Source organism: Pongo pygmaeus, chromosome 20 (genome assembly GCF_028885625.2).
Source record: "Pongo pygmaeus isolate AG05252 chromosome 20, NHGRI_mPonPyg2-v2.0_pri, whole genome shotgun sequence".
In the NCBI taxonomy this organism is placed as follows: Eukaryota; Metazoa; Chordata; class Mammalia; order Primates; family Hominidae; genus Pongo; species Pongo pygmaeus.
The window spans coordinates 7418291-7444779 of record NC_072393.2 but is presented as its reverse complement, the minus strand read 5'-3'; the positions used below and the strand labels follow the sequence as shown (position 1 = coordinate 7444779).

Here is a 26489-nt window from a genome sequence, read left to right as displayed (position 1 = left end):
CAGGCTAAGGCACCAGGAATCCTCCAGGAATCAAGAGAGGGAGTGGATGGGCATGGTGGCTCACGCCTGTAATCCCAACACTTTGGGAGGCCAAGGCAGGAGGATGGCTTGAGGCCAGGAGTTCAAGATCAGCCTGGGCAACACAGTGAGGCCCCATCTCTACAAAAATTAAAAATCTAGCTGGGTGTGGTGGTGTGTGCCTGTAGTTCCAGCTACTTGGGAGGCCCAGGGGGTACGATGGCTTGAGCCCAGGAGTTTGGGTTGCAGTAAGCTATGACTGTGCCAGCACACTCCAGCCTGGGTGACAGAGCAAGACTCTAAAACACAAAACAAAACAAAATAGGCTGGGCGCAGTGGCTCATGCCTGTAATCCCAGCCACTCGGGAGGCTGAGGCAGGAGAATCGCTTGAACCTGGGAGGCGGAGGCTGCAGTGAGCTGAGATTGCATCACCGCACTCCAGCCTGGGTGACAAAGCAAGACTCTGTCTCAAAAAAATAAAAAATAAAGAGAGGGAGGGGAAGCCAGCTGGTTCTGGGCCCTGAGGGGTGCTCAGCCCAAGGAGGAAGGACAAGATGCCATGCCCTGCTCCAACAAATCTGGCCCTAGAATGCAGAAAGCCCGCCATGGCAGGTGCAGTGGCCCACGCACGCAGAAAGGCCCAGGTTACAGCTGCCTTTCCAGGCCCGTTGGCCTCAACATCCAACAGGTTGAGTCATCAGAAGGAGCTGGAATGGCGTCATGGGTCCCAAGCTGGGATGAGGGAGTTCAAGGTCATAGCCGATGGCCAATCGTCGAAGCCAAGGGTGGACCAATCAGCGGAAGGAACGCAGCGGGTGGGGAGACCCTCCAGGCCCTCCTCACCTCTCCACAGCCCTTCGGATGTGGGCCATCCAGGCGTTCCTGTCCTCTTTGGAGCTCGTATAGATTTCATACATCTCCGGCCCCTGCAAGGAGGCGCTGATCAGAAACATCGCTTTCTCCTCGTTGGCCACTTCCCTCACGATGAGCTTTTGTAACGAGATGACGGGTGGCTTTGAGTCCTGCATGGGTAGAGGGCATTGGGGAGGTCACCCTTTACCCAACTGCACCCAAACAGCAGCGAGGTCAAGGGCCTGGTGAGGGGAACTAAGAGTGGGGGTCACGCTCCTCGTTTCTTTTCAAACAATTCAGAGCGGAAATATTTTGCCATCTGGGGGAGAAAAAGACACTATTGCAATGAAATCCTAGAATCCTTTTTTTTTTTTTTTTTTTTTTTTACTATCTTGGAGGCCAGGTCTTGCTCTGTCACCCAGGCTGTAGTGCAGTGGTGCAATCATTGCTCCCTGCAGCCTTGACCTCCTGGGCTCAAGTGATCCTCCCACCTCAGCCTCCTGAGTAACTGGGATTATAGGCATGTGCCGCCAGGCCCAGCTAATTTCTGTATTTTTTGTAGAGGTGGGATCTCACTATGTTGCCCAGGCTGGTCTTGAACTCCTAGGCTCAAGTGATCCTCCTACCTCGGCCTCCCAAAGTGCTGAGATGACAGGAGTGAGCCATCTTGCTCCTTAGTATCCCGATAATGTGTCAATTTCATCAGCTTAAAAATTTTTAAAAAATAGTCAGCAATGCACATACACACGACAAAGCTCAAAAGATACAACAGTATGTAGTATATAACAACAAATAAACCCATCTCTGTCTTGTGCCTCAGGCCACCCAGAGCCACCAGTATTTCTAGTCTGTCACGCATCCTTAAAGAGACAATGCTTCCACAGACCAGCAAAATGCACATTTTAACTGGCTAGAGTGGGCTACACTGTGTTCCCCACAAATTCATATGAAGTCCTGACCCCCAGTACTTCGGAATGTGGCTGTCTTTGGAGATGGGGCCTTTAAAGAGGTGATTAAGGTCCGGGTGTGGTGGCTTACTCCTGTAATCCCAGCACTTTGGAAGGCGGAGGCATGCAGATCACTTAAGGTCAGGAGTTCAAGACCAGCCTGGCCAACATGGTGAAGCCCCGTCTCTACTAAAAATACAAAAAGTAGCCGGGTGTGGCGGCGGGAACCTGTAATCCCAGCTACTCAGGAGGCTGAGGCAAGAGAATCACTTGAACTCGGGAGGTGGAGGTTGCAGTGAGTCGAGATTGTGTCATTGCACACTCCAGCCTGGGTGACAGAGCGAGACTCTGTCTCAAAAAAAAAAAAAAAAAGAGAGAGATGATTATGGCAAAATGAGATCATATGGGCGCGGGCCCAAATCCAATCTGACTGGCATCCTTCTAACAAGAGGAGATTAGCACAGAGGCACACACAGAGGGATGGCCACTCGAGGACACAGAGAACAGACGAGCAGATGGCTGTCTACAAGGGGCCTCAGAAGAAACCAACCCTGCTGATAACTTCATCTTGGACTTTCAGCCCGCAGAAACGTGAGACAATAAATTCATGTGGTCTAAACCACCCAGTCCATGGTACTTTGTTTACAGCAGCCTCAGCAAACAAATACACTGGTTAAGAACACACCAGCAGCTGGGTGCGGTGGTGCACAACTGTAATCCCATCACTTTGGGAGGCCAAGGCAGGAGGATCACTTGAGGTTAGGAGATGGAGACCAGCCTGGCCAACGTGGTGAAACGCCGTCTCTACTAAAAATACAAAAAATTAGCCAGGCATGGTGACGGGCGCCTGTAATCCCAGCTACGTGGGCCTAGGAAACTCACAGGTGTACCTTCCATGGGCAGTTTCAGCCAACCTCCCAACAAGGTCACAGCAAGCAGGGCCCTTCGTCTGTTTTTTTTGTTTGTTTGTTTGTTTGTTTGTTTTGAGACAGAGTCTCGCTCTGTTGCCCAGGCTGGAGAGCAGCGGCGCAATCTCGCTGGAGAGCAGTGGCACAATCTCAGCTCACTGCAACCTTCGCCTCCTGGGTTCAGGTGATTATCCTGCCTCAGCCTCCTGAGTAGCTGGGACTACAGACATGGGCCACCATGCCCGGCTAATTTTTGTATTTTTATTAGAGGTGAGGTTTCACCATGTTGGCCAGGCTGGACTTCAACTCCTGAGCTCAAGTGATCCGCCCACCTCGGCCTCCCAAAGTGCTGGGATTATAGACGTGAGCCACAGCACCCAGCCAACCCTTCGTCTGAAGAGACAGGATACATACCACAGAAGCAAAGACGTATTTCTGATCTTTTTCTTGTAGCAGCAAAAGTACGTCGGTCAGCAGGACGGCCAGGACATCTGGGAAAACAGCATGGAAGGAGGCATCTTAAAGGTCCCATGGCCAGGAGGTCTTGCTGGCCACCCCCGCGGATGCCACCTCCCAGGAAGGTGTAAGCAGCGTGATGCTTCTGCCTGGGCCCAGAAGTTTCCTTTCTGCCTTGCCTGCACGCCCCCGTCACCTTTCCAGGTCTCAACCTTCAGCACCAATGAGCAGCTGGAGCCTCCTCTAAGTCCCTTCTGTGTCCAGAGCTCAAACCAGGGCTCCCGCCCGTGTCAGGCCACTGTGCCCGGCAGTTCTCTTTGCTGTAACAACACCTGCTGGGTCTGACCTTTGAGAGTCTGATATGGTTTGGCAGCGTCCCCACCCACATCTCATCTTGAATTCCCACATGCTGTAAGAGGGACCTGGTGAGAGATAATTGAATCATGGGGGCAGATCTTTTCCATGCCATTCTCATGATAATGAATGAGTCTCACAAGAGCTGACAGTTTATAAGGGGGGATTTCCCTGCACAAGCTCCCTCTCTCTTTGCCTGCTGCCATCCATGTAAGACGTGACTTGCTCCTCCTGCCTTCTGCCATGATTGTGAGGCCTTCCCCCACAGGTGGAACTGTTTAAGTCCATTAAACCTCTTTCTTTGGTAAGTTGCCCAGTCTCAGGTGTGTCTTTATCAGCAGCATGAACACGGACTAATACAGCAACTCTCCCTCTGATGTCTCAGATGTGAACGGAGCTCTCTGTTCTCCCTGCTCCTGGGTCACCAGGACCCAAGCCACTGCAGCGATGCAGGCCAGGGGTGGTCTCAGTCCCCTCGTGCCCCTCAGTCCCCCTCGGTGCCTTGTCCCTGTATGAACATCTCGTGCTGTAAGGCTTCCTGCACATAGATGCAAATCCTGAGCTGCATTTCAAGGGCAATGCCACTTTTGGGGAGCTGCTTCCAACACCCCTGTCTAAGTCAGATACGCCTTTGCTAATTCTCTCACACTGCAGCGTGCTGGCTTCCTTAAAGCATCTGCTGGACTTCTAACTAGTTTTTCCATTTGTTTGCTTGTTTCTCTCTTTCAGCCCCAGTGACCGATGCCTTAAAAGGCTAGGCGCCAGGTCTTGCCCGGTGGGGTGTATTCCTACCAGCCAACTCGGTGCCTGGCAGGCAGAAGGCGCTAAACCTGTCTGCGAAATACACGCCTACTCAAATGATGAGTGGGCAAATGCTGTCATTTGGCCACCTCAATGACTCCCTCAAGACCCTTAAAGATGCTGATGTGAATAGATAGCTTGGGATGTTTCTAGAGGCTCCAAAAATGAACAGGAAACCCAGGGACGAATCCTGAGCGCTCTCTGGTCTGAACTGCAACATGGGTCTTGAAAGTAGGGCTTGGAGCACACCCTGGGCAGCGAGTGGGATGCTTGGGGACACTGATCAGCAGTCCTGGGAGTATTCTCTACCCACATGGGGGCCTCTCAGTGGCTGGGCCCATGGCAGGCAGGCTGGCCCATGACTGCCCAGATGGGCAGCTGAGCGTGTTCGGAATTCTGGGCCGAAACCTGGGGTGTCACGATGTGTCACCAATGCCCTGGGTATCCATTTGGAAGTCAATGACTCAGCATGCCCTCCTGATTTGTACTGCACCCTTCCAAAGACCAGAGGAGGAGGATGGTGATACGACCACCTCTTTTATGCTACACCCCAGCTGCCTCGCTCATCCTGACTCAGCTCATAACCTCCCTTCAGCCATGAAGTAGCCAGACTTCAGTGGCTCTGTGTCAGTTGACACCCACCAAACCAAGATTGTGCCCACTGATCCAAGAGGGCACCCACTGATCCGAGATGATGCCACCACTCCCAAGACCATGCCACCAGTCCGAGATGGCACCCACCAATCAACATGGTGGCCACTGATCCAAGAGTGAGCCCACTGATCAAGATGATGCCACCACTCCAGGATGATGCTCAGTGATCCAAGATGGTACTCACTGATCCAGGATGATGTCACTACTTCCAAGACTATGCCACCGATCCAAGATGGCACCCACTGATCTAAGATGGTGCCATCATTCCCAAGAGTGTGCCACCAATCCAAAATGGCACCCACCAACTCAAATGGTGCCCACTGATTCAAGAGGGCACCCAAGATGGTGCCACTGATCCAAGATGGTACTACCATTCCCAAGACCATGCTACCAATCCAAGATGGCACCCACCACTCCAAGAGGGTGCGCACAACTCCCAAGATGGTGCCACTGATCCAAGATGGCACCCACCAATCCAATATGGTGCCACCACTCCAAGATGGTGCTGCTAATCCAATATGGCACCCACCAATCCAAGATGATGCCCACTGATCCAAGATGGCACCCATCACTCTAAGAGGGCACCCACAACTCCCAAGATGGTGCTACCAACCCAAGATAGCACCTACCAAGCCAATATAGTGCCACCAATCCAACATGGCACCCACCAATAAAAAATGGCAACCAACACTCCAAAATGGTACCCACTGATACAGGATAGTGCCACCAATCAAGAGAGTACCCACCAATCCAAGATGATGACCACCTCTCCAAGATGGTACCCACTGATACAAGATGGTGCCACTAATCTAAGACAGTGCCCACAACTCCAAGACAGTGCCCACTGATCCAAGATGGCACCCACTAGAGGTGGCCAGGGGCAGGCCTTTACCTTTCAAGCGCCCTGATGTGGTCTTCCAGCATAGCATGCCCTCCAGGTGAAGCTGCCGCTGAAGCATGTCTTCCTTGCGGAAGGTGAGCCCGTTCTTGAGTTTGCTGGAGGACTTCAGGTCCATCTTCCCTGCGATCTCCCTGAGGCGCTGGCCCTTCTCATACTCGCTGACCTTGGCATCCACTTGTGAGATGATATCTCTGATGAGGTTCAAGGCCTGGGTCAGGTCTTCATAGTCCTCAGTGCCAGCTGCCACACATAGCAGAGTTAGCGTCTTTCTTTCCCACTTTAACACAACAGAAGTGGACACACTCACTATGTATGGACATGTGGGATCTATGAGGTGTGTGGACACACTCACTATGTATGGGTGTGTGGGATCTATGAGGTGTGTTCTCCAAGGCCACCACTCAGAAGACCCTCAAGATCACTTCCCAACTGTAATCTCCTGAGATGCAAATAGTTCTCCAAAATAAATGCAGCATGTCAGAGTTTAGTGTTTTTTGGGGGGGAGTGGAGGGGAACGGAGTCTGGCTCTGTTACCCAGGCTGGAGTACAATGGCGTAATCTCAGCTCACTGCAACCTGTCTCCCAGGTTCAAGTGATTCTCCTGCCTCAGTCTCCTGAGTAGCTGGGATTCAGGCACCCGCCACCATGCCCAGCTACTTTTTTTTGCTATTTTTAGTAGAGACAGGGTTTCTCTATGTTGGCCAGGCTGGTCTCAAACTCCTGACCTCAAGTGATCCGCCTGCCTTGGCCTCCTAAAGTGCTGGGATTACAGGTATAAGCCACCACGCCTGGCCCAGAGTTTAGTTTTTACCTAGGTAGAGCGTCTATCGAATGCAGAAGAGCAATTCAAGTGGCAAAACTGCCATGACTAGCTCTGCCGTCTACTGCTTGGTAAACAAACTCTCCTCTGTCCCAATCCCTTCATAAAAGACTCCCAGCTGGGCGCGGTGGCTCATGCCTGTAATCCCAGCACTCTGGGAGGCCGAGGCGGGCAGATCACCTGAGGTCAGGAGTTCAAGACCAGCCTGGCCAACATGGAGAAACCTCGTCTCTACTAAAAATATAAAAATTAGCCGGGCGTGGTGGCACATGCCTGTAATCCCAGCTACTTGGGAGGCTGAGGCAGGAGAATCACTTGAACCCGGGAGGCAGAGGTTGCAGTGAGCTAAGATCATCCCACTGCACTCTAGCCTGGGCAATAAGAGTGTCTTATTGCTGTCTTAAAATAAATAAATAAATAAATTAATTAATTAAAAAAAATAAAAAGACTCCCTCCACCTCCTGTTGTGACTGGGATCTGGCTCCTCCTACTCCAAGGATGTGGCTTTTATAGCGGGGAAGCTTGTTTATCCTCTCACAGCCTGAATTCACTGGTGAAGCAAGAGCTGTGGTCAGCATGGCCCTGGCTCCCAGAACTCCCGGCTGGACTGCCCGCCCTTCTCTGCCTCCCTGGCTCCAGACACATCCCTTGCTCAGCCCTGGTCATGTGACACAGAGGCCATCTCTGGGTCTGTTTGAACCACCAGGGCACCATCTCCATGCATTCATCCTTTCCACAGACACTGACACTGAGGGCCTGCGGTGGCCCAGCCTGTGCTAGGGGCTGGGGGAAACAGTTGGCAAATAAGACTGGCTCCTGCTTTCCTGGTGCTGACCACCCCATCTTTCTTGTATCAAAAACCCCAGGCCAGACTCGGGGCAGCACAGTGGCTCACGCCTGTAATCCCAGCACTTTGGGAGGCCAAAGTGGGCGGATCATTTGAGGCCAGGAGTTTAAGACCAGCCTGATCAACATGGTGAATCCCCATCTCTACTACAAATATCAAAATTAGCTAGGTGTGGTGGCTGGTGCCTGTAGTCCCAGCTACTCGGGAGGCTGAGGCAGGAGAATTGCTTGAACCTGGGAAGCGGAGGTTGCAGTGAGCTGAGATCGTGCCTCTGCACTCCAGCCTGAGGAACAGAGCAAGACTGTCTCAAAACAAAACAAAACAAACAAAAAAACCCAGGCCAGATGTGATGGCTCATGCCTGTGATCCCAGCACTTTGGAGAGACCGAGGTGGGAGGATCACTTGAACCCAGGAGTTCTAGACCAGCCTGGGCAACACAGCGAGACCCCATCTCTACAAAAAAAAAAAATAATAATAACTGCTTGAAGTGGCGTATGCCTGTAGTCCTAGGTGCTTGGGAGGCTGAGGTAGGAGGATAACTTGAGCCCTGGAGTTGGAGGCTGCAATGAGCTAAGATTTCACCACTACACTCCAGCCTGGGCAACAGGGTGAGACTCTGTCTCTTAAAAAAAAAAAAAAAAGGAACCCCAGCACCCAGCAAAGTGGATTTCAAAGGGAATTTATCCAGTTTGCTGCTCAAATAGGGAGTAGGTACACGGAGAGAGCCCCGTGCTGCAGCAGCACAGGCAGGCGGGGCAGTGGGGAGAAGGCCTACCTTCCGTGTTCTGGATGATGCGCTCCACCAGCACTGGGTATTTGGTTATGCGTTGCGTAACCAGGAGAATGCACTCCTGCACGCCAAGCCGCCGCACAATGGCGAAGTTGCCAATTTTCTAGGAAACAGAAAGCAAGATCCTGCATTAACGTCTCGGAAACGGACAGCAAGATCCCGCATTGACGTCTCGGAAACGGACAGCAAGATCCCGCATTAACATCTCGGAAACGGACAGCAAGATCTCGCATTAACATCTCGGAAACGGACAGCAAGATCCGCATTAACATCTCGGAAACGGACAGCAAGATCCTGCATTAACATCTCTGAAACGGACAGCAAGATCCCACATTAACATCTCGGAAACGGACAGCAACATCCCGCATTAACATCACGGAAACGGACAGCAAGATCCTGCATTAACATCGCGGAAATGGAAAGCAAGATCCCGTATTAACATCTCGGAAATGGAAAGCAAGATCCCGTATTAACATCTCAGAAACGGAAACAGAAAGCAAGATCCCATATTAACATCTCGGAAATGGACAGCAAGAGCCTGTATTAACATCTCAGAAACAGAAAGCGAGATCCCACATTAACAGCTCGGAAATGGACAGCAAGATCCCGTATTAACATCTCGGAAATGGACAGCAAGATCCTGCATTAACATCTCGGCTCCTGCCCAATTCGTCAACAATCGGCTGCCAAGGCTGGGGGCTCCTTCCTTTCTCAGCTCACCAGGACCTTTCCTTTGCCACTTTGGAGGAGATAGACACGAGATACCTGAAAGCAGGGATCACCTGCTGTATACACAAAGGCCACCAAAGGCCAGATGTGGTTGTTCGTGCCTGTAATCTCAGCATTTTGGGAGGCCAAGGTAGGAGGAACGCTTGAGACCAGGAGTTTGAGACAAGCCTGGGCAACACAGCAAGACGTCATCTCTACAAAAAATGAAAATATTAGCTGGGCATGGTGGCACACTCCTGTAGTCCCAGCTACTCAGGAAGCAGAGACAGGAGGTTTTGCTTGAGCCCAGGAGTTTGAGGCTGCAGTGAGCCATGATTCTTCCACTGCACTCCAGCCTGGGCGACAGAGCAAGACCCTGACTCTAAAAAAATGAAAGAAATGAGAACCAGCCAGGGGGTTGTTATGGAAATCATCTGTCAAGCTGTCCACACACACGATGTCAACATGAACACACACCCCCTAACCCATGACTCCTGGAACCCCCCAGAACTAGAGTGGGCATGTGCCTTTTGAATGGGTCCCTGGGTGTGATCTCAGCTCACTGCAACCTCCGCCTCCCGAGTTTAAGCGATTCTCCTGTCTCAGCCTCCGAGTAGCTGGGATTACAGGTGTGCGCCACCACACCTGGCTAATTTTTGTAGTTAGTAGAGATGAGGTTTCGCCATATTCCCCAGGCTGGTCTCAAACTCCTAGGCTCAAGTAATCCGCCCGCCTTGGCCTCCCCAAAAGTGCTGGGATTCCAAGCGTGAGCCACTGCGCCCAGCCTGGACGCTTTCTGATGCTCACCTCTGGCTAAGAACCAAAAGGGGTCACCTGACACTCTCTCGGGAGCATAGCACATTTTCTGCTTGTTTGCTCCCGCTGCTCTTGTATGCATTTTAGGGATGCTAGCATTTGCAAAGAGCCACTAAAGAGGCCCAGAGCTGCTGTGGGATTTGCAAGAGTCCATGGACAGAGGTTATATTGGAATCCCCCTCCTGGCTTCGAGGAACTGCGGCTCCAAAACGATCCTCTCCCTTTCCCACCTACCTATAATGCAATGAAGTTTAAATGCATGTCACTCCTAACTTTGGACCACTGGGTGTAGAATGCCACTGCAGAACCAAGTCCTAGCCAGGCCACAGGTGATGCAGCTCTTGTGGAATCAGCAGTGTTAGGGCCTCTAAAGAGGTGAATGTTGATAGAACCAACTAGCCATCATCCAAGTGTGGTTTCTAGGACGCGGGAGGTTGGGTCTCCCTTGACTTGGCTGACTCCAGCTGGGCTTCAAGCACCTACCCACGCTCACACAAAGGAGGAAGGAAGATCATTCTACATGCTCCAGGGACGAACACAGACCAGCAAAGGGACAAACGTTTGGAGTAACCCTCCTTTTTTTATTTTGTATTTTTTTGAGATGGAGTTTTGCTCTTGTTGCCCAGGCTGGAGTGCAGTGGTGTGATCTCAGCTCACTGCAACTTCTGCCTCCCAGGTTCAAGTGATTCTCCTGCTTCAGCCTCCCGAGTAGGTGGGATTACAGGAGTGTGTTACCACGCCTGGCTAATTTTTTTGTATTTTTAGTAAAGACGGGGTTTCACCATGTTGGGCAGGCTGGTATCGAACTCCTGACCTCAGGTGATCTTCCCGCCTTGGCCTCCCAAAGTTACAGGGATTATAGGTGTGAGCCACCGTGCCCAGCTGGAGTAACCCTCCTTAAGACAGACGGCAGCCCCAAGGCAAAACAGGCCAGCTCTGGAGGGCCAGTTCCTGGGGCAGGGCAGCCCCTTCAAACGATCCTTTGTGTCATCCAAACAGTGATGACACAAAGTGATGGTCAGCAGGTCCCATGCTGAGGGCTGCAGGGGTCTCTCAGGGGCCCCTGTGGCCTGGCAAGGAACAAAGTCTAGATATGCTTTCTTTGATTGATTTTGTTAATATGTGTGTGTGTATATATATGTATTTTATATAATAGAGATGGGATCTTGCTATATTGCCCAGGCTGGTCTTAAACTCCTGGGCTTAACTGATTTTCCCTCCTTAGCTGCTGGAGTAGCTGGGGTTACAGGTGTGCACCATCATGCCTGGCTAATTTTTAAATTTTTTGTAGAGACAGGATCTTGCTATGTTGCCCAGGCTGGTCTTGAACTACTGGCCTCAAGCGATCCTCCTGCCCTGGCCTCCCGAAGTGCTGGATTTACAGGTGTGAGGCATTGCATCTGGCCTGCTTTATTTTACATCTCAAGATTCTACGTAAGATTTCACTGATGTGTTCTGAATGGGGTTGTAGTTAAAACCCAAACCAAACCTTGAAAATCACTGCTACATAACAGATGCCTTATAATTCCCAAGTCCCAAGACTCTACAATTCTGTGGAAAAACCCCACAGTGAAGAATGTAAGTTTTTTTTTGTTTGTTTTGTTTTTGTTTTTGTTTTTTTGAGACAGATTCTTGCTCTGTTGCCAGGCTGGAGTGCAGTGGCAGTGGCATGATCTTGGCTCACTGTAACGTTCGCTTCCTGGGTTCAAGCAATTCCTCTGCCTCAGCCTCCCAAATAGCTGGGATTACAGGTGTGTGCCACCATGCCCGGCTAATTTTTTGTATTTTAATAGAGACGGGGTTTCACCATGTTGGCCAGGATGGTCTCGATCTCCTGACCTCATGATCCGCCCGCCTTAGTCTCCCAAAGTGCTGGGATTACAGGCGTGAGCTACTGCGCCTGGCCAGAATATAAGTTTTTGATTAAAAAAAAATTTGTTTTTACCTTGATCAAGTTCTGAAATTTCTTGTTTTGCTGAAGCAGCAACTTGTAATGACTAACAGCTTCATTGTGGCCACTACAAAACACACCGTACTTTTCTTTCATTCTCTCCCCATTTTCACCTGAAAACTGATAAAAGAATGGAAATGTTAATTAAACACGAAAACTGCCAAAGTATATTTTCATCTAATTCGTCTGAGTCTGCTAAAATAAATATTAGATTTATTTGCAATTCCATTTTCTTTCTTTCTTTTTTTTTCTGAGACAGCATCTTGCTCTGTGGCTCAGGCTGAAGTGCAATGGCGCGATCTTGGCTCACTGCAACCTCCGCCTCCTGGGTTCAAACAATGCTCCTGCTGTAGCCTCCCGAGTAGCTGGGATTACAGGTGCCGCCACCACGCCCAGCTAATTTTTTTTTAGACAGAGTCTCACTCTGTTACCCAGGCTGGAGTGCAGTGGCGTGATCTTGGCTCACTGCAACCTCCACCTCCCGGGGTCAAGCGATTCTCCTGCCTCAGCCTCCTGAGTAGCTGAGATTACAGGTGCACGCCACCATGCCTGGCTAATTTTTGTATTTTTAGTAGAGACCAGGTTTCACCATGTCGGTCAGGCTGGTCTCGAACTCTTGACCTCTTGATCCACCCACCTCAGCTTCCCAAAGTGCTGGGATTATAGGCGTGAGCCACAGCGCCTGGCCAGCCAAAGTATATTTTCATCTAATTCGTCTGACTCTGCTAAAATAAATATTAGATTTATTTGCAATTCCATTTTCTTTCTTTTATTTTTTTTAGAGACAGCATCTTGCTCTGTGGCTCAGGCTGGAATGCAGTGGTGCAATCTCGGCTCACTGCAACCTCTGCCTTCCGGGTTTGAGCAATTCTCCTGCCACAGCCTCCTGAGTAGTTGGGATTACAGGTGCCGCCACCACACCTGGCTAACCTGACCACGTTGGTCAGGCTGGCCTTGAACTCATAACCTCAAGTGATCCACCCCCCTCAGCCTCCCAAAGTGTTGGGGTTAGAGGTGTGAACCACAGCACCCAGCTGCAGTTCCATTTTCTAATATGTCCTCAAACAGAGAAATGCTTCAGTTTGGGGTGTCTACTCGCAAGGTATCATAAAGGTAAAATAAAAAAACCTTCTGCTTTGGGGCTTTGCTACATCACAGATGCTGTAAAACTTCCTAAGAGCTGAGAAAAAAAGTAAATTTCAGCCAAAGGACGTTAGAAACATAAAAAGCAAGCCAGGCACAGTGGCTCACACACGTAATCCCAGCAGTTTGGGAGACTGAGGCAGGCGGATCACCTGAGGTCAAGAGTTCGAGACCAGCCTGGCCAACATGGTGAAACCCTGTCTCTACTAAAAATACAAAAAAAATTAGCCAGGTGTGGTGGCAGGCGCCTGTCATCCCAGCTACTCGGGAGGCTGAGGCATGAGAATTGCTTGAACCTGGGAGGTGCAGGTTGCAGTGAGCCGACATTGCGCCACTGCACTCCAGCCTGGGCGACAAAGCGAGACTTCGTCTCAAAAAAAGAAACATAAAAAGCAAAAGGAATGTTCTTCTAATTAGCTGGCCCAAGATGCTTCGAGCAAATAGTCTGAGGTCACATGAGGGGCACAGCTCCCCTGGGTAAATCTTGGCCTAGGGTGATCATTTGGGGTTAATACCATTACCACGGATGGTGCTGGTTCACAGGTATGCTTTCTCCCGCCCCCGAGATGGGGTCTTGCTCTGCTGCCCAGGCTGGAGGGCAGTGGCATGATCATAGCTCATTGCAGCCTTGACCTCCCAAGCTCAAGTGATCCTCCCACCTCAGCCTCCTGAGTAGCTGGGACTACAGCTATACACCACCACAGCTGGCTAATTTATTTTCATGTTTTGTAGATACGGGGTCTTGCTATGTTGCCCAGGCTGGTCTGGAACTCCTGGACTCAAGCAATTCACCTGCTTGGCCTCCCAAAGTGCTGGGATTACAGGTGTGGGCCACTGCACTCAGTCAACAGGTATGCTTTGAACGGTTGAAAGCATAAGTGATTTGAACCAAAAAACAAAAACCAACCAACCAAATAAGAGCACAGAAGAACGTAACATTGATTAGTGTTCAGCCAGGGACACTGGCTAATTTAGGTCTCTGTGTTTCTAGAATATGAACTGCAGGCATCGCTGTAAGGGGCCCAGAACTGTGTGTCCTCAGGGGCCACTCTCGTTTTATTATTGAAAGGAACAGGTTGGCACAATGGCTCATGCCTGTGATCCCTGCACTTTGGGATGCCGAGGCAGGGGGATTGCTTAAGCCAGGAATTTGAGACTAGCCTGGGCAACAAAGCAAGATCCCAACTCTTCAAAAAATAAAAAATTAGCCAGGCATGGTGTTCCTTGGAGTCCCAGCTACGTGGAAGGCTGAGGCAGGAGGATCACTTGAGCTCAGGAGTTCAAGACCAGCCTGGGCCATAGAGTGAGACCTCATCTCTACAAAAAATAAAATTTAGCCGGGTATGGTGGCGCATAGCTGTAGTCCCAGCTACTTGGGAGGCTGAGGTGGGAGGATCACCTGAGCCTGAGAGGTTGAGGCTGCATTGAGCTGTGACTGCACCACTGCACTCCAGCCTGGGCAACACAGCAAGACCCTATCTCAGAAAAAAAGAAGAAAGGAACAGAGACAAGGCAGAGGCTTTGAAGACTGTTGAGATGAACACGGCTGCACCCACCTGCTGAACCAGGAGGTCACCGATTTTCTGGATGACATAATTCCGGTCGCTGCCCTCCTCCAGGGACTCCTGGCGGCGTTCCTTGAGCCGAGCGAGGAAGTGGCTGTGCGTCTCCAGCAGGTCGTCAGCGCATGGGAAGAGGCGGCCAATGGCCTTGCTGCTGAACTGCAGCTCCTCCTGCAGGGCCCTGGAGTACACCTTCAGCATGATCTTGAGCGTCCGCACGTGGTGCACCTCCGTCTGCATCAGCTCTGCAGGGACACAGATGGCAGGACTTAGCCATGCTGGCTCCATGACCCCGCTGGGCAGTCGCGGGTGCTGCCTGCCCTTCACGTGCTGAACTGGCTTCTGACAGTTCTCTGAATAAGACCTTGCGCCTTTGGGATCTTTCTTACTTCCAGGGTATCCAGGGTTTAGAGTACTGCGGGGGGTCACAGCCTGAAGGAGCAGGGGAAGGAGAGAGCCCTGGGCCTCCCCATCACAGGAGGGTTTTGCGCCCACTATCAACCCAACGGACGACATTTTAAGTCCGTGTTTTTTTTTTTTTTTCTTTGAGATGGAGTCTTGCTCTGTTGCCCAGGCTGGAGTGCAGTGGCACAATCTCAGCTCACTGTAACCTCCGCCTCCTGGGTTCAAGCGATTCTCCTGCCTCGGCCTCCTGAGTAGCTGGGATTACAGGTGCGTACCACCATGCCCTGCTATCAGGTCTGTTTTTAGGAAGAAGAGTGTTCTGAGGAACACTCCTGTGGCTGTTAAAACTCATACATCACATCTGTGTGTGTCCCTGACCAGACCTAGACTGCAATGAACAAGATGTTTGCGTCCCCCAAAATTCATATGTCGAAATTCGAACCCCCAAGGTGATAGTATCAGGAGGTGATACACCCTTGGAAGGTGATGAGGTCCTAAGGAGAGAGAACCTCACGGGGGCTGGTGCCCTTAGGAAAAGGACCTGAGGGCCAAGGGTGGTGGCTCATGCCTGTAATCCTAGCACTCTGGGAGGCCGAGGTGAGCAGATCACTTGGGGTCAGGAGTTCGAGACTAGCCTGGCCAACACAGTGAAACCTTGTCTCTACCAAAAAATAAAAAAATTAGCCAGGCATGGCCGGGCACAGTGGCTGACGCCTGTAATCCTAGCATTTTGAGAGGCCAAGGTGGGCGGATCACGAGGCCAGGAGTCCGAGACTAGCCTGACCAACATGGTGAAACACCGCCTCTACTAAAAATACAAAAATTAGCTGGGCGTGGCAGTGGGCACCTGTAATCCCAGCTATTCGAGAGGCTGAGGCAGGAGAATTGCTTGAATCCGGGAGATGGAGGTGGGCCAAGATGGAACCACTGCACTCCAGCCTGGGCGACAGAGTAAGACTCTGTCTCAAAAAAAAAAAAAAAAAAAAAAAATTAGCTGGGCATGGTGGCAGGCACCATCATCTCAGCTACTCGGGAGGCTGAGGCAGGACAATTGCTTGAACCTGGGAGGCAGAGGTTGCAGTGAGCTGAGACTGCATCATTGCATCCAGCCTGGGTGACAGAGTGAGATCCTGTCTCAAAAAAAAAAAAAAAAAGGACCTGAGAAAGACCATGAAGACCTTGTGAGGACACAGCCAGATGCCACCATCAGGAAGCCAGGAAATGGGGCCTCCATAGACACTAAGTCTGCCGCCGCCTTGATCTTAGACGTCCCAGCCTCTAGAACTGTGAGCAATAAACTTCCGTGGCTTCTAAGCTACCCTGTGTATGGTGTTCTATGAGAGCCGCCTATACAGGCTAAGACAGCCACCAACAACGGAAGAAGCAGCCAGACCTGAGCATTCAGCCAGACACGTCCACAGGGACGTATTCTAACAAAATCCTCTCCGACAGTCTCTTCCCTGGCATGGGAGGCAGGGCTGCACCAAAAGAGGAGAGAGAAAGACAGAGAAAGACAAAGAGAGGCCAAGCACTGTCGCTCACGCCTATAATCCCAATACTTTGGGAGGCCCAGGCAGGTGGGTCACTTGAGCTCAGGAGATTGAGACCAGCCTGGGCAACATGGTGAGACCCCCGTCTCTACAGAAAATAAAAAAATTCACCAGGTGTAGTGGCCCATGCCTGTGGTCCCAGCTAGTAGGGAGGCTGAGGTGGGAGGATTGCTTGAGCCCAGGTCGAGGCTGCAGTGAGCTCTGATTGTCCCACTGTACTCCAGCCTGGGCAATAGAGAGAGACTCTGTCTCAAAAAAGAAAAAAAAGAAAGAGAGAAAGAGAACAAAAGAGAGAAGGAAAGAGAGAAAGAAAGAGAGAAAGACAAAGATAAGGAAGGAAGGGAGGGAGGAAGGGAGGGAGCAGAGAAGAGAGTGGAGGGCTGGTGTGGTGGCACAGGGCTGTGGACTCCTCACCGTAAAGGACATCTTGTCTTTTCACCACCTCCCTCTTTTGCTTCTTGGCATAGGCTGGATCCACAGCGAGGCTCCAGGACTCAGCTTCAAACTCGTGGCCGTCTGAGTCAATCTCACTCCTCAGTGAGGCGGCGTAGGGATCTGAGGGAAGAGCGAGGTGTGGCTGCTGGGGGCCCAGAGCCACGCCACCCCGATTCCCTCCGGTAGACATGCAGACACGAGCCCCAGCTCTTCCCAGGAGAGACAGGAACTGTGTGGCAGCCGCGAGAGAGCGGAGATGACCATACCTTCTACAAAAATGGACTCAGTGTTCGGAGATGTAAGGGACAGAGAGTCATCAGCTGTCTGCTTAAATTTTAAAAATGCAGAATCGGCTTCATCCATCTCTCTTGTGATTGGTCTGAGTGCAAACAATAAAAACAATTGTTTTAGAAAAGTGAATTAAACACACACGACCTCATGCAACAAAGGCACATTGGTGACTCCATCCGACTCCATACTCTCTGAGAACTCTCCACATTTTCACAGAAGCCTCAACTTTGTCTACAGATCATTTTTAAAAATTGGGAGATTTGCCAGGTGCGGTGTCTCATGCCTGTAATCCCAGACTTTGGGAGGCTGAAGCCAGGCGGATCACCCAAGGTCAGGAGTTCGAGACCAGCTCGCCCAACATGGCAAAATCCATGCTAAAAATACAAAAATTAGCCGGGCGTGGTGGCAGGTGCCTGTAATCCCGGCTACTTGGGAGGCTGAGGCAGGGGAATCACTTGAATCTGGGAGGTGGAGGTTGCAGTGAGTCGAGATTGTGCCACTGAACTCCAGCCTGGGCAACAGAGTGAGACTCTGTCTAAAGAAAAAAAAAAAAAAAAAGAGTGGTCGGGGAGGGGAGATAGGGGAGATTATCTGTCAATGTCACATCAGGATTTCTTCCACAGTAACTTCCTTTAATGTTTAGTTACGTTCTAACGGGGTGTGGATTGCAGCTTCCTTGATAGACCACCGGAGCCCACTGGGGGCCCCTGGGATTCTGTCTACCAGGAGTTCAGTGGAAATGGTTTCATCGTCAAGGTGGGAGGGCAGTCCTTACTCAGAGGAAAATGATAATCTATTCCCTTTCCCACGAACTCATGGAATAGTCACCACAAACATATCAGCTTCTAGCATCACTTTCTACCCGGACACCGCTGCAGGCATTATCAAGGGAACCACTTTGAAGTCCTATAAAACGAGGTAAGGCACAGATAATGGGACGCCGCCTCCACACACACCCAGCAGGACTTTGAGCATCGCCTTGAGTAAGTAAGGAGCCCGGCCTAAGGAGCAAGTCCAAGGATCCCTCGAGGGCACTAAGCAAACTGGCTCCACCAGCGGCCGAATACAACCCGGGACGCATCGTTTTTGCAAAAAAGGAGTGGATCCTGGAAGCAAGCGTTAATGGGAATTTCTCTGCTTAGCACGGGGGCTGTGGATTCACACAGATCTAAGTCGGGGTCTCCCTCTGGAGAGGCTATCAACAGCTCCCCGGGGAATGCCACCAACCACCCGAGGGCACAGAGGGGACCCCGGCTTACCCGAGTTGCGTCCCAGGGCCAGCCGGGCTCGGTGTTGGCTGGGGACCCCCTTTCTGAGAGACCGTCATACCGACATTCCTGGACAGGGCCGGGCTGCCATCGGACAGGAGGGTGCCCCGGGGGTGCTCCTTGAGCGAGGCTGTGACAGAGGCAAGGACAGAGTTGGTGCTGAGAAAGTGGGTCGGGTAGCGGAGGTCGCCGGCGCGGAAGCCCCGCTCCGACTGAGGCCGCAGCACGGACAGGATCTTGGAGGTCAGCAGCTCGTTATCCAAGAAGACGTTCTCGCTCCATTTCCTGGGGAAAGAGCCATAAAAAGACAGCTCGGGGCGGCCGGGGAGCGCGGCGTGCCTGTCCCCGCTTTTGGAGTGCGCATTCCCCATGTTCGCGCCCGGGGCTCCGGGACCCGGCGCGGCGCCAGGCTGGGCTGCGCCGTTTTTATGCCTCGGTGGGATCCTTCTAGAAAACAGAGCTGCGTCTTCCCTTGCTGTATTGGCTGAAGCAGCGGGTCTGGAGGGCAGGATATTGGTCCCCACTGTGACCATTTACTGTGGAAATTGCAGTATTTGCTGCTTCGATAGAATAAAACAGAAAAAAATAAAAACCCTCTAGGCTCTCTCCCTTGGTCTTTGCAGGGTGTAAAAAGCAAGTCAGCTGTTTGAGTTTGCTGTAAATAGTCTAAGATCATGAAACTGTGAGCCTGGCGTGCTTCATGCCAAAACCTCGCACATGATGATAATTAATCTGAGATCAGATGTTAGGGTGACTCCAAGACCCAGAGATGGCAGGGCATGGTGTTTAGCCGCCCCTGGTCATCAGCACTCGAATAGAATTCTATCATCGGAGTGGACGCGAGGCTCCGATTCTGTTCCATACAGTGATTATAAACCAACCCAACATCAACAGGGGCCGCAAACGGCTGTCTACACCCATCTGTTCATTAATTTAAGGGTTCAGATCACAGGATACATGTGTCCGCTGATAAGCTCACCTACTCATGGAAAGATGCAACTTTTTAAATTAATTATTATTATTTTTAGAGACAGTCTCACTCTAGCTCAGGCTGGAGTGCAGTGGCCGACCATAGCTCACAGCAGCCTTAAACTCCTAGGTTCAAGCAATCCTTCTGCCTCAGTCTCCTGAGTAGCTGGGACTACAGGTGTGCTGTATAATTTAAAAATATTTTCTTGTAGAGAGATGGGGGTTGCTCTACCAGCCTGTTGCTCAGGCTGGTCTTGAACTCCTGGCTTCAAGCGGTCCTCCTACTTTGGGCCTCCCAAGATGCAACTCTTAATAAAGCTCAACTATGGCTGCGTGCGGTGGCTCACGCCTGTAATCTCAGCACTTTGGGAGGCCGAGGTGGGTGGATCACAAGGTCAGGAGTTCAAGACCAGCCTGGCCAGGAAAACCCCGTCTCTACTAAAAAAAAAAAAAAAAAAAAAAAAAAAAAAAAAAAAATTAGAAAGGCGTGGTGGCAGATGCCTGTAATCTCAGCTACTTGGGAGGCTGAGGCACAGAATCGCTTGAATTCGGGAGTCGGAGTTTGCAGTGAGCGGAGATTGCGCCACTGCACTCCAGCCTGGGCGACAGAGTGAGACTCCGCCTCAAAAATAAATAAATAATAAATAAAACTCAACTATCATTCATTAGGTTCAGTTTTCCCCTCCTATTTGACAAGCATAGTTGAGATGGGCTACTTGGCTAGTTTACTCTTACATTTTTATAAAATTGTATCTTAAAGCTTTGCCCAGGTAAGGACAAAGAGCAGCATTAAAAAGAAATCTGGCAGCCGGGCACAGTGGCTCATGCCTGTAATCCCAGCACTCTGGGAGGCCGAGGCGCGCGGATCACCTGAGGTCGGGAGTTCGAGACCAGCCTGGCCAACATGGAGAAACCCCATCTCTACTAAAAATACAAAATTAGCCGGGCGTGGTGGCACATGCCTGTAAAACCAGCTACTAAGGAGGCTGAGGCAGGAGAATCGCTTGAACCCGGGAGGCAGAGGTTGCCGTGAGCTGACATCATGCTACCGCACTCCAGCCTGGACAACAAAGTGAGACTCCATCTGACCAAAAAAAAAAAAAAAAAGAAATCTGATCTGTCCCGTGGCCTCCTGGCTCCTAGGTCCCGACACACCATTGGCTTGTCTGTTACAGGAAGAGAGCAGCTAGAAGTCTCTTTCTTGGGAACATGGATTTATAAACCATGGGGTGGGCAGAGCTTGCCCTAGGGAAAATGTACTCGCAGCAGCTCTCCTGGGAGAGGATTCAGCATTCTCTGAGCAACTTTTTTTTTTTTCTTGAGACGGATTTCCGCTTTTGTTGCCCAGGCTGGAATGCAATGGTGAGATCTCGGCTCACCGCAACCTCTGCCTCCCGGGTTCAAGCGATTCTCCTGCCTCAGCCTCCCGAGTAGCTGGGATTACAGGCATGTGCCACCACACCTGGCTAATTTTGTATTTTTAGTAGAGACGGAGTTTCTCCATGTTGGTCAGGCTGGTCTCGAACTCGCGACTTCAGGTGATCCACCCGCCTCGGCCTCCCAAAGTGCCGGGATTACAGGCTTGAGCCACCGTAGCCGGCCTCTGAGCAACTTTTAATTTAGCTGTAAATTGAAGGTGATTGTTAATGTGCAGGTGGGTATGTGTTAGAGATTTTCTGGCAGAGGAGTCAAGAATTCTTGCCAATTAAGACATCAGTCACTAAGCTGTGTAACAGCACATTGCACATATACTCAGTAGCTGTTCATTCTTTCCACAGCCCAGCACAGCAAGGATGACATTTGTTCAGTGGCCAGAAACATTCTGACGTCATAATACATGACTAACAATTACTATTGTTATAGGAGACAAAGCAGTTGAAGATGTCACTCACAAAGCAACACATATGTAAAAAAACAGGAATCCTAAACCAAAGGCGACACGGTCCAGGACAGGCATTTCCTGCCATTTCTGTACAACACTCAACTCCACCCAGGCGATTATGACCTAAATGTACAAATATGGTGCAAATCCCGAGATATATCCTTTGCCCAGCAGCATCCTGGCATGGCTGACAGACAGATGGTTGCTTGTGGACTGAGGTCTTGACTGAAATCAGATTAATTCTGTTCTAATACAATAGTCCATAGAAGAAAAAGTCACTAAAATAGCATCTGGCTGGGTGTTGTGGCTCACACCTGTAATCCCAGCACTTTGGGAGGCTGAGGGAGGGGTAGATCATTTGAGGTCAGGAGTTCAAGACCAGCCGGGCCAACATTGTGAAAACCTGTCTCTACTAAAAATACAAAAATTAGCTTGGCAGTGGTGGTGCACACCTGTAATCACAGCTACTCAGGAGGCTGAGGCAGGAGAATTGCTTGAGCCTGGGAGGCAGAGGTTGTGGTAAGCCGAGATCATGCCACTGCACTCCAGCCTGGGCAGCAGAGTGAGATCCTGTCTCAAAAAAAACCAAAACCAAAACCAAACAAAAAACAGCATGTAAGCAATGCCAATTCCCAAAATCAAGTTGATGGCAGGAAAAAAAAAAAAAAAGAAAGAAAGAAAGAAGAAATGCTAATTCCAAAGAATTTTAATAAACTATTGGTAGTGCTAAATTTACGGGAATAGATGTAAATCTTCCTTTGATGATTTAGAAGACACTGAAGTTTTCACATGTTGGGGTCATGACCAGGGACAGCAGGTTGGAGACCAGCCTGGGCAACATAGTGAGATCTCGTCTCTTAAAAAACAATAATAAAAAATTAGGCAGGCATGTTGGTGTGTGCCAGTAGTCCCAGCTACCTGGGAGGCTGAGGTGGGAAAATCACTTGAGCCCTGGGGTTCAGGGCTGTGGTGAGGTATGATTGCCACACTGCACTGCAGCCTGGGTGACAGAGCAAGACTCTGAAAAAGAATGAAATAAAATGAAATAGAATAAGAGGTGGACAGTCATAAATTGAGTCTTCCTGGAACACGTGCGGCCACTGAAATAGCTGACGGGTCAAGACATGAGTCAGTGGCCCTGCCACAGACCCACTGTATTGATTATGTCCTGTTATTCCGTATTTGTGATGCTCTGACATCTTGGGGCTTTGCTGACCATGGACGCACAGCCCCTCCCAGGGCTGGCCAGTTTCTAGAGACAGTAAAGGGTCTGCAGCTAACGCAGAGCTCAGACCCCCGGTTGCCTCCTTTATGGGGCTCTCACACTCCTGGCCACGGTCCCGCTGCCCTCATTACTCAGGGCCCCGTCCTGAGCCTGCTCACCCTGCCTGGCCCGTTTGTTCCCCGGGAAACCACAATGAAAACTCCTGTCCATATTTTCCCCTCTGTCCCTCGACCGACCCTGGTGCTTCCCCGTGTGGCCCCTGTGTGGTGTGCACTGCCTCCTGCTTCCAGAGGACTGTGAATATAAACGTCTTCCTTTCTGACGGTCATTTCTGGGTCTGTGAGTCTCACCATACCGGGTTAAGACAAATCCTGGGTACCCTAAAACACCAGCTGCCCAGGGGCCAGAGGTCTGCTTGCCAGGGACGGGAGAGCCTCAGGTCTTCTGAGGCCATTTTTTTTTTTTTTTTTTGAGATGGAGTCTTGCTCTGTTGCCCAGGCTGGAAAGCAGTGGGGGTGATCTCAGCTCACTGCAACCTCCACCTCCTGGGTTCAAGTGATTCTCCTGCCTCAGCCTCCCGAGTAGCTGGGATTACAGGCGCCTGCCACCATGCCCAGCTAATTTTTGTATTTTTAGTAGAGACGGGGTTTCGCCACGTTGGCTAGGCTGGTCTCGAACTCTTGACCTCAGGTGATCCGCCCACCTTGGCCTCCCAAAGTGCTGGGATTACAGGTGTGAACCACTGTGCCTGGTCTATGGTGTTTCTTTTTGGGGTTCTAAGATCCATTGCGGTGACTCTGTGAATATACTGAAAGCCCCTGGGTTGTACTCTTAAATGGGTGCATTGTATGGTCTGTGAATTATGTCTCAATAAACCTGCTCAACCAACAAACTCACACCTGTGATGGACAGGCTTCTTTCTGTGGGAGGAGAGCAAGACATTTGATTTGCAGTTCAACATATGGTGGGAATTAGTCGCTCTGCTCTTGGCTCAGAGAGACAGGGATACATATTTATCTCCTGCTACGGTTTTTCCGACAGCAGACGGCCATGGTGCTTGGGGTTCAGCTTGTGCTGTCCAGCACTTTCTGTGCAGCTGCAAAAGCCAGAGTCTAATTAGCGCCTCCTGCCCACTGCTGAGAGGTGTGATCGATTAGCGAGCACCTGGCCCGCTGTGGCCACTGTATGCTGCAGAGCTCTTTCTGCAAGGGGACCTGGAGGATGGATGGAAAGAAGGGAATGGTGAAAATCAAAACAGTTCTGACCTGAGGGGGGAAAAAATAAATACCCTATTCTCAGCAACAAACACAGACAGTGGCCTATCCTCAGGGTGATTTTTAAAAGTTGGTTTTGTCTTGGTTTCGTGAATTCAAGAGTAGTCTCTGGCCAGGCACGGTGGCTCACGCCTGTAATCCCAGCACTTTGGAAGGCTGAGGTGGGAGGATCGCTTGAGGCTAGGTGTTCGAGGCCAGCCTGGGCAACATAGATCCTGTCTCTACAAATTTTTTGTTTTTTAAAAAAACACTAAAACAAGAGCAATCTCTGAGCAAGTTAGATGACAAAGCTTTCATAACAGGTGTCAGGATCCCACCTGCATTACTTTACTGGGACAAAAGACTCCATACTTTTTTCTTCTTCTTTCTTTCTTTCTTCCTTTTTTTTTTTTTTTTTTATGAGACAGATCTCACTCTGTCGCCCAGGTTAGAGTGCAGTGGCGTGATGTCGGCTCACTGCAACCTCTGCCACCCAGGTTCAAGTGATTCTCCTGCCTCAGCCCCCCGAGTAGCTGGAATTACAGGTGCCCGCCACCACACCTGGCTATTTTTGTATTTTTAGTAGAGAGAGGGTTTCTCCATGTTGGCCAAGCTGGTCTCAAACTCCTGGCCTCAAGTGATTTGCCTGCTTCGGCCTTCCACCAAAGTGTTGGGATTACAGGCCTGAGCCACCGCACCCAGCCTAAGACCCCAGACTTTTTCTAGTGCCGCTGTGCTTCCTTTGTAACTCAGTCTCTCATAAATCCTCTAAGCCACAGGCTTTGTCCTCTGACAGCCAAGCACACTCCTTATTAGGTCTTACAGGAACAAGACTCACCAAAAATTACATGAAAACGGCTGAGTAGTTATTAGCCTGTTCAAAGTAATAGTCAAGAAAACCTGATACTTTTTTTTTTTTTTGGGAGACGGAGTCTTGCTCTGTCACCTAGGCTGGAATGCAGTGGCACGATCTTGGCTCAATGCAACCTCCGCCTCCCTGCAGTGGTGCAATCTTGGCTCACTGCAACCCCGCCTCCCGGGTTCAAGCGATTCTCCTGCCTCAGCCTCCCGAGTAGCTGGGACTACAGGTGTGTCCAACCATGCCCAGCTAATTTTTGTAATTTTAGTAGAGACGGGGTTTTGCCATGTTGGCCAGGCTGGTCTCAAACTCCTGACCTCAGGTGATCCACCCGCCTTGGCCTCCAAAAGTGCTGGGATTACAGGTGTGAGCCACCGCGCCCGGGCTGCCTTCTTTTTTTTTTAAAGAGAGACACAGTCTCGCTCCATCACCCAGGCTAGAGTGCAGTGGCATGATCATAGCTCACTGAAGCCTCCAATTCCTCGGCTCAAGGGATCCTCCAGCCTCAGCCTCCTGAGTACCTGGGATTACAGGTACATGATACCATGCCCAGCTAATTTAAATTTTTTCTGTAGCAACGGGGGTCTCATTATGTTGCCCAGGCTGGTCTTGAATACCTAGCCTCAAGTGATCCTCCCGCTTCGGCTTCCCAAAGTGCTGGGATTATAGGCATGAGCCACTGTACCCGGCCCTGATATGATATATTAAGTGACCGTCTTAATTGGTTTCAAACTGTCTTTTATATATAATCTAGAGGCACACTGACTTCTAGAAATGCCAATTTGTAAGCAAGAATTGCCTGTCCTAAATTGCAGATTCCTATATAGCCTCTCACCTGTAAAGGGACCCCAAACATCTTTTGAAGGCAGCTGGGCCCTGGTCCATAAGTTTCCACAGTTTTCTGCAAAGGACTATTCAAGAAACAAACGGGGCTGGGAGTGGTGGCTCAAGTCTGTAATCTGAGTACTTTGGGAGGCTGAGGCAGGAGGATCCCTTGAGCCCAGCAGGTCGAGACTGCAGTGAGCTATGATGGCACCACTGTATTCCAGCCTGGGCGATGTAGTGAGACCCTGTCTCTGAAAAAAACAGAAACAAAAAGAAAGAAACAAGTGAACCAGACAAGCACCTCGGTTTCAAGGCCTGGTCTCAGAAATAATAGCTCCTTTTCTCACACTTAGGGAGGTTTTCTGTCCCCACCCATCCTTCTGTTCTTTGTTTCAGCCAAGACTTTTCTTTTAGGCTGAGACTGCAACCTGGCTCTAGAGAGTTCTAGCAAGCACTGGCTTACCCGCGAGTGTTCGAGAGACAATTAAAGAAAATCTGATGCCAGATGAAGTTTTCAGTTCACAGTTCCTGCCTTTTCGGCCACCTGGGAATAGACTAAATCGATGAGAAGATGACTTCATTGATTTCTCTTTCTTGCCTCATTTTGATGTTACACAAGCAAGACAGTATTGAAAAGAATAAAAAGGTAGAAGGAAGAAAAAAACCCCTTCATCCCACACCTCAGGGGACAAAGAAAAATTTAAAAAGACATCTTGCAGCTTAGAAGGTAAGTATGACTCAGAATATTCTTCCCAAACCTGGTACTGTCCAAAAACAAAAAACAAAACGAAAAGCCTCCTTCCCCAAACTACATGTCAAACCCCCAAAATACCATTTTTTTAAAAAACGTGGTAATTCGTAGCAACAGATACTATTCATTGAGTGCTTCTTGCATTCCAGGCTGTGTCCTGAGGACTTAATATTTCTTTCTTTCTTTTTTTTTTTTTTTTTTGAGATGAAGTCTCGCTCTGTCGCCCAGGCTGGAGGTGCAGTGGCA

The 26489-nt window shown here is 50.2% G+C and overlaps 1 protein-coding gene across 3 annotated transcripts in view; it reads right to left on the bottom strand.

Annotated features, from left to right (window-relative positions):
* Positions 1 to 26489, bottom strand: part of LOC129020824 (rho guanine nucleotide exchange factor 18) — a 74014-nt gene that overhangs the window by 12935 nt on the left and 34590 nt on the right. Inside the window, exons 2-10 of one of the 3 annotated variants that reach the window (XM_054465667.2) lie at positions 18471 to 18764; positions 17187 to 17299; positions 16900 to 17040; positions 14525 to 14775; positions 11820 to 11945; positions 8336 to 8453; positions 5884 to 6132; positions 3141 to 3217; positions 863 to 1041 (exon numbers count right to left, since the gene is read on the bottom strand). In XM_054465667.2, coding sequence (XP_054321642.2) covers positions 863 to 1041; positions 3141 to 3217; positions 5884 to 6132; positions 8336 to 8453; positions 11820 to 11945; positions 14525 to 14775; positions 16900 to 17040; positions 17187 to 17299; positions 18471 to 18538 — 1322 coding nt within the window. In that variant the 5' untranslated portion in view covers positions 18539 to 18764. Of the gene's footprint in view, positions 1 to 862; positions 1042 to 3140; positions 3218 to 5883; positions 6133 to 8335; positions 8454 to 11819; positions 11946 to 14524; positions 14776 to 16899; positions 17041 to 17186; positions 17300 to 18470; positions 18866 to 26489 lie in introns of those variants that run through there. The other 2 variants (XM_063658012.1, XM_054465665.2) reach the window with 2 other exon arrangements.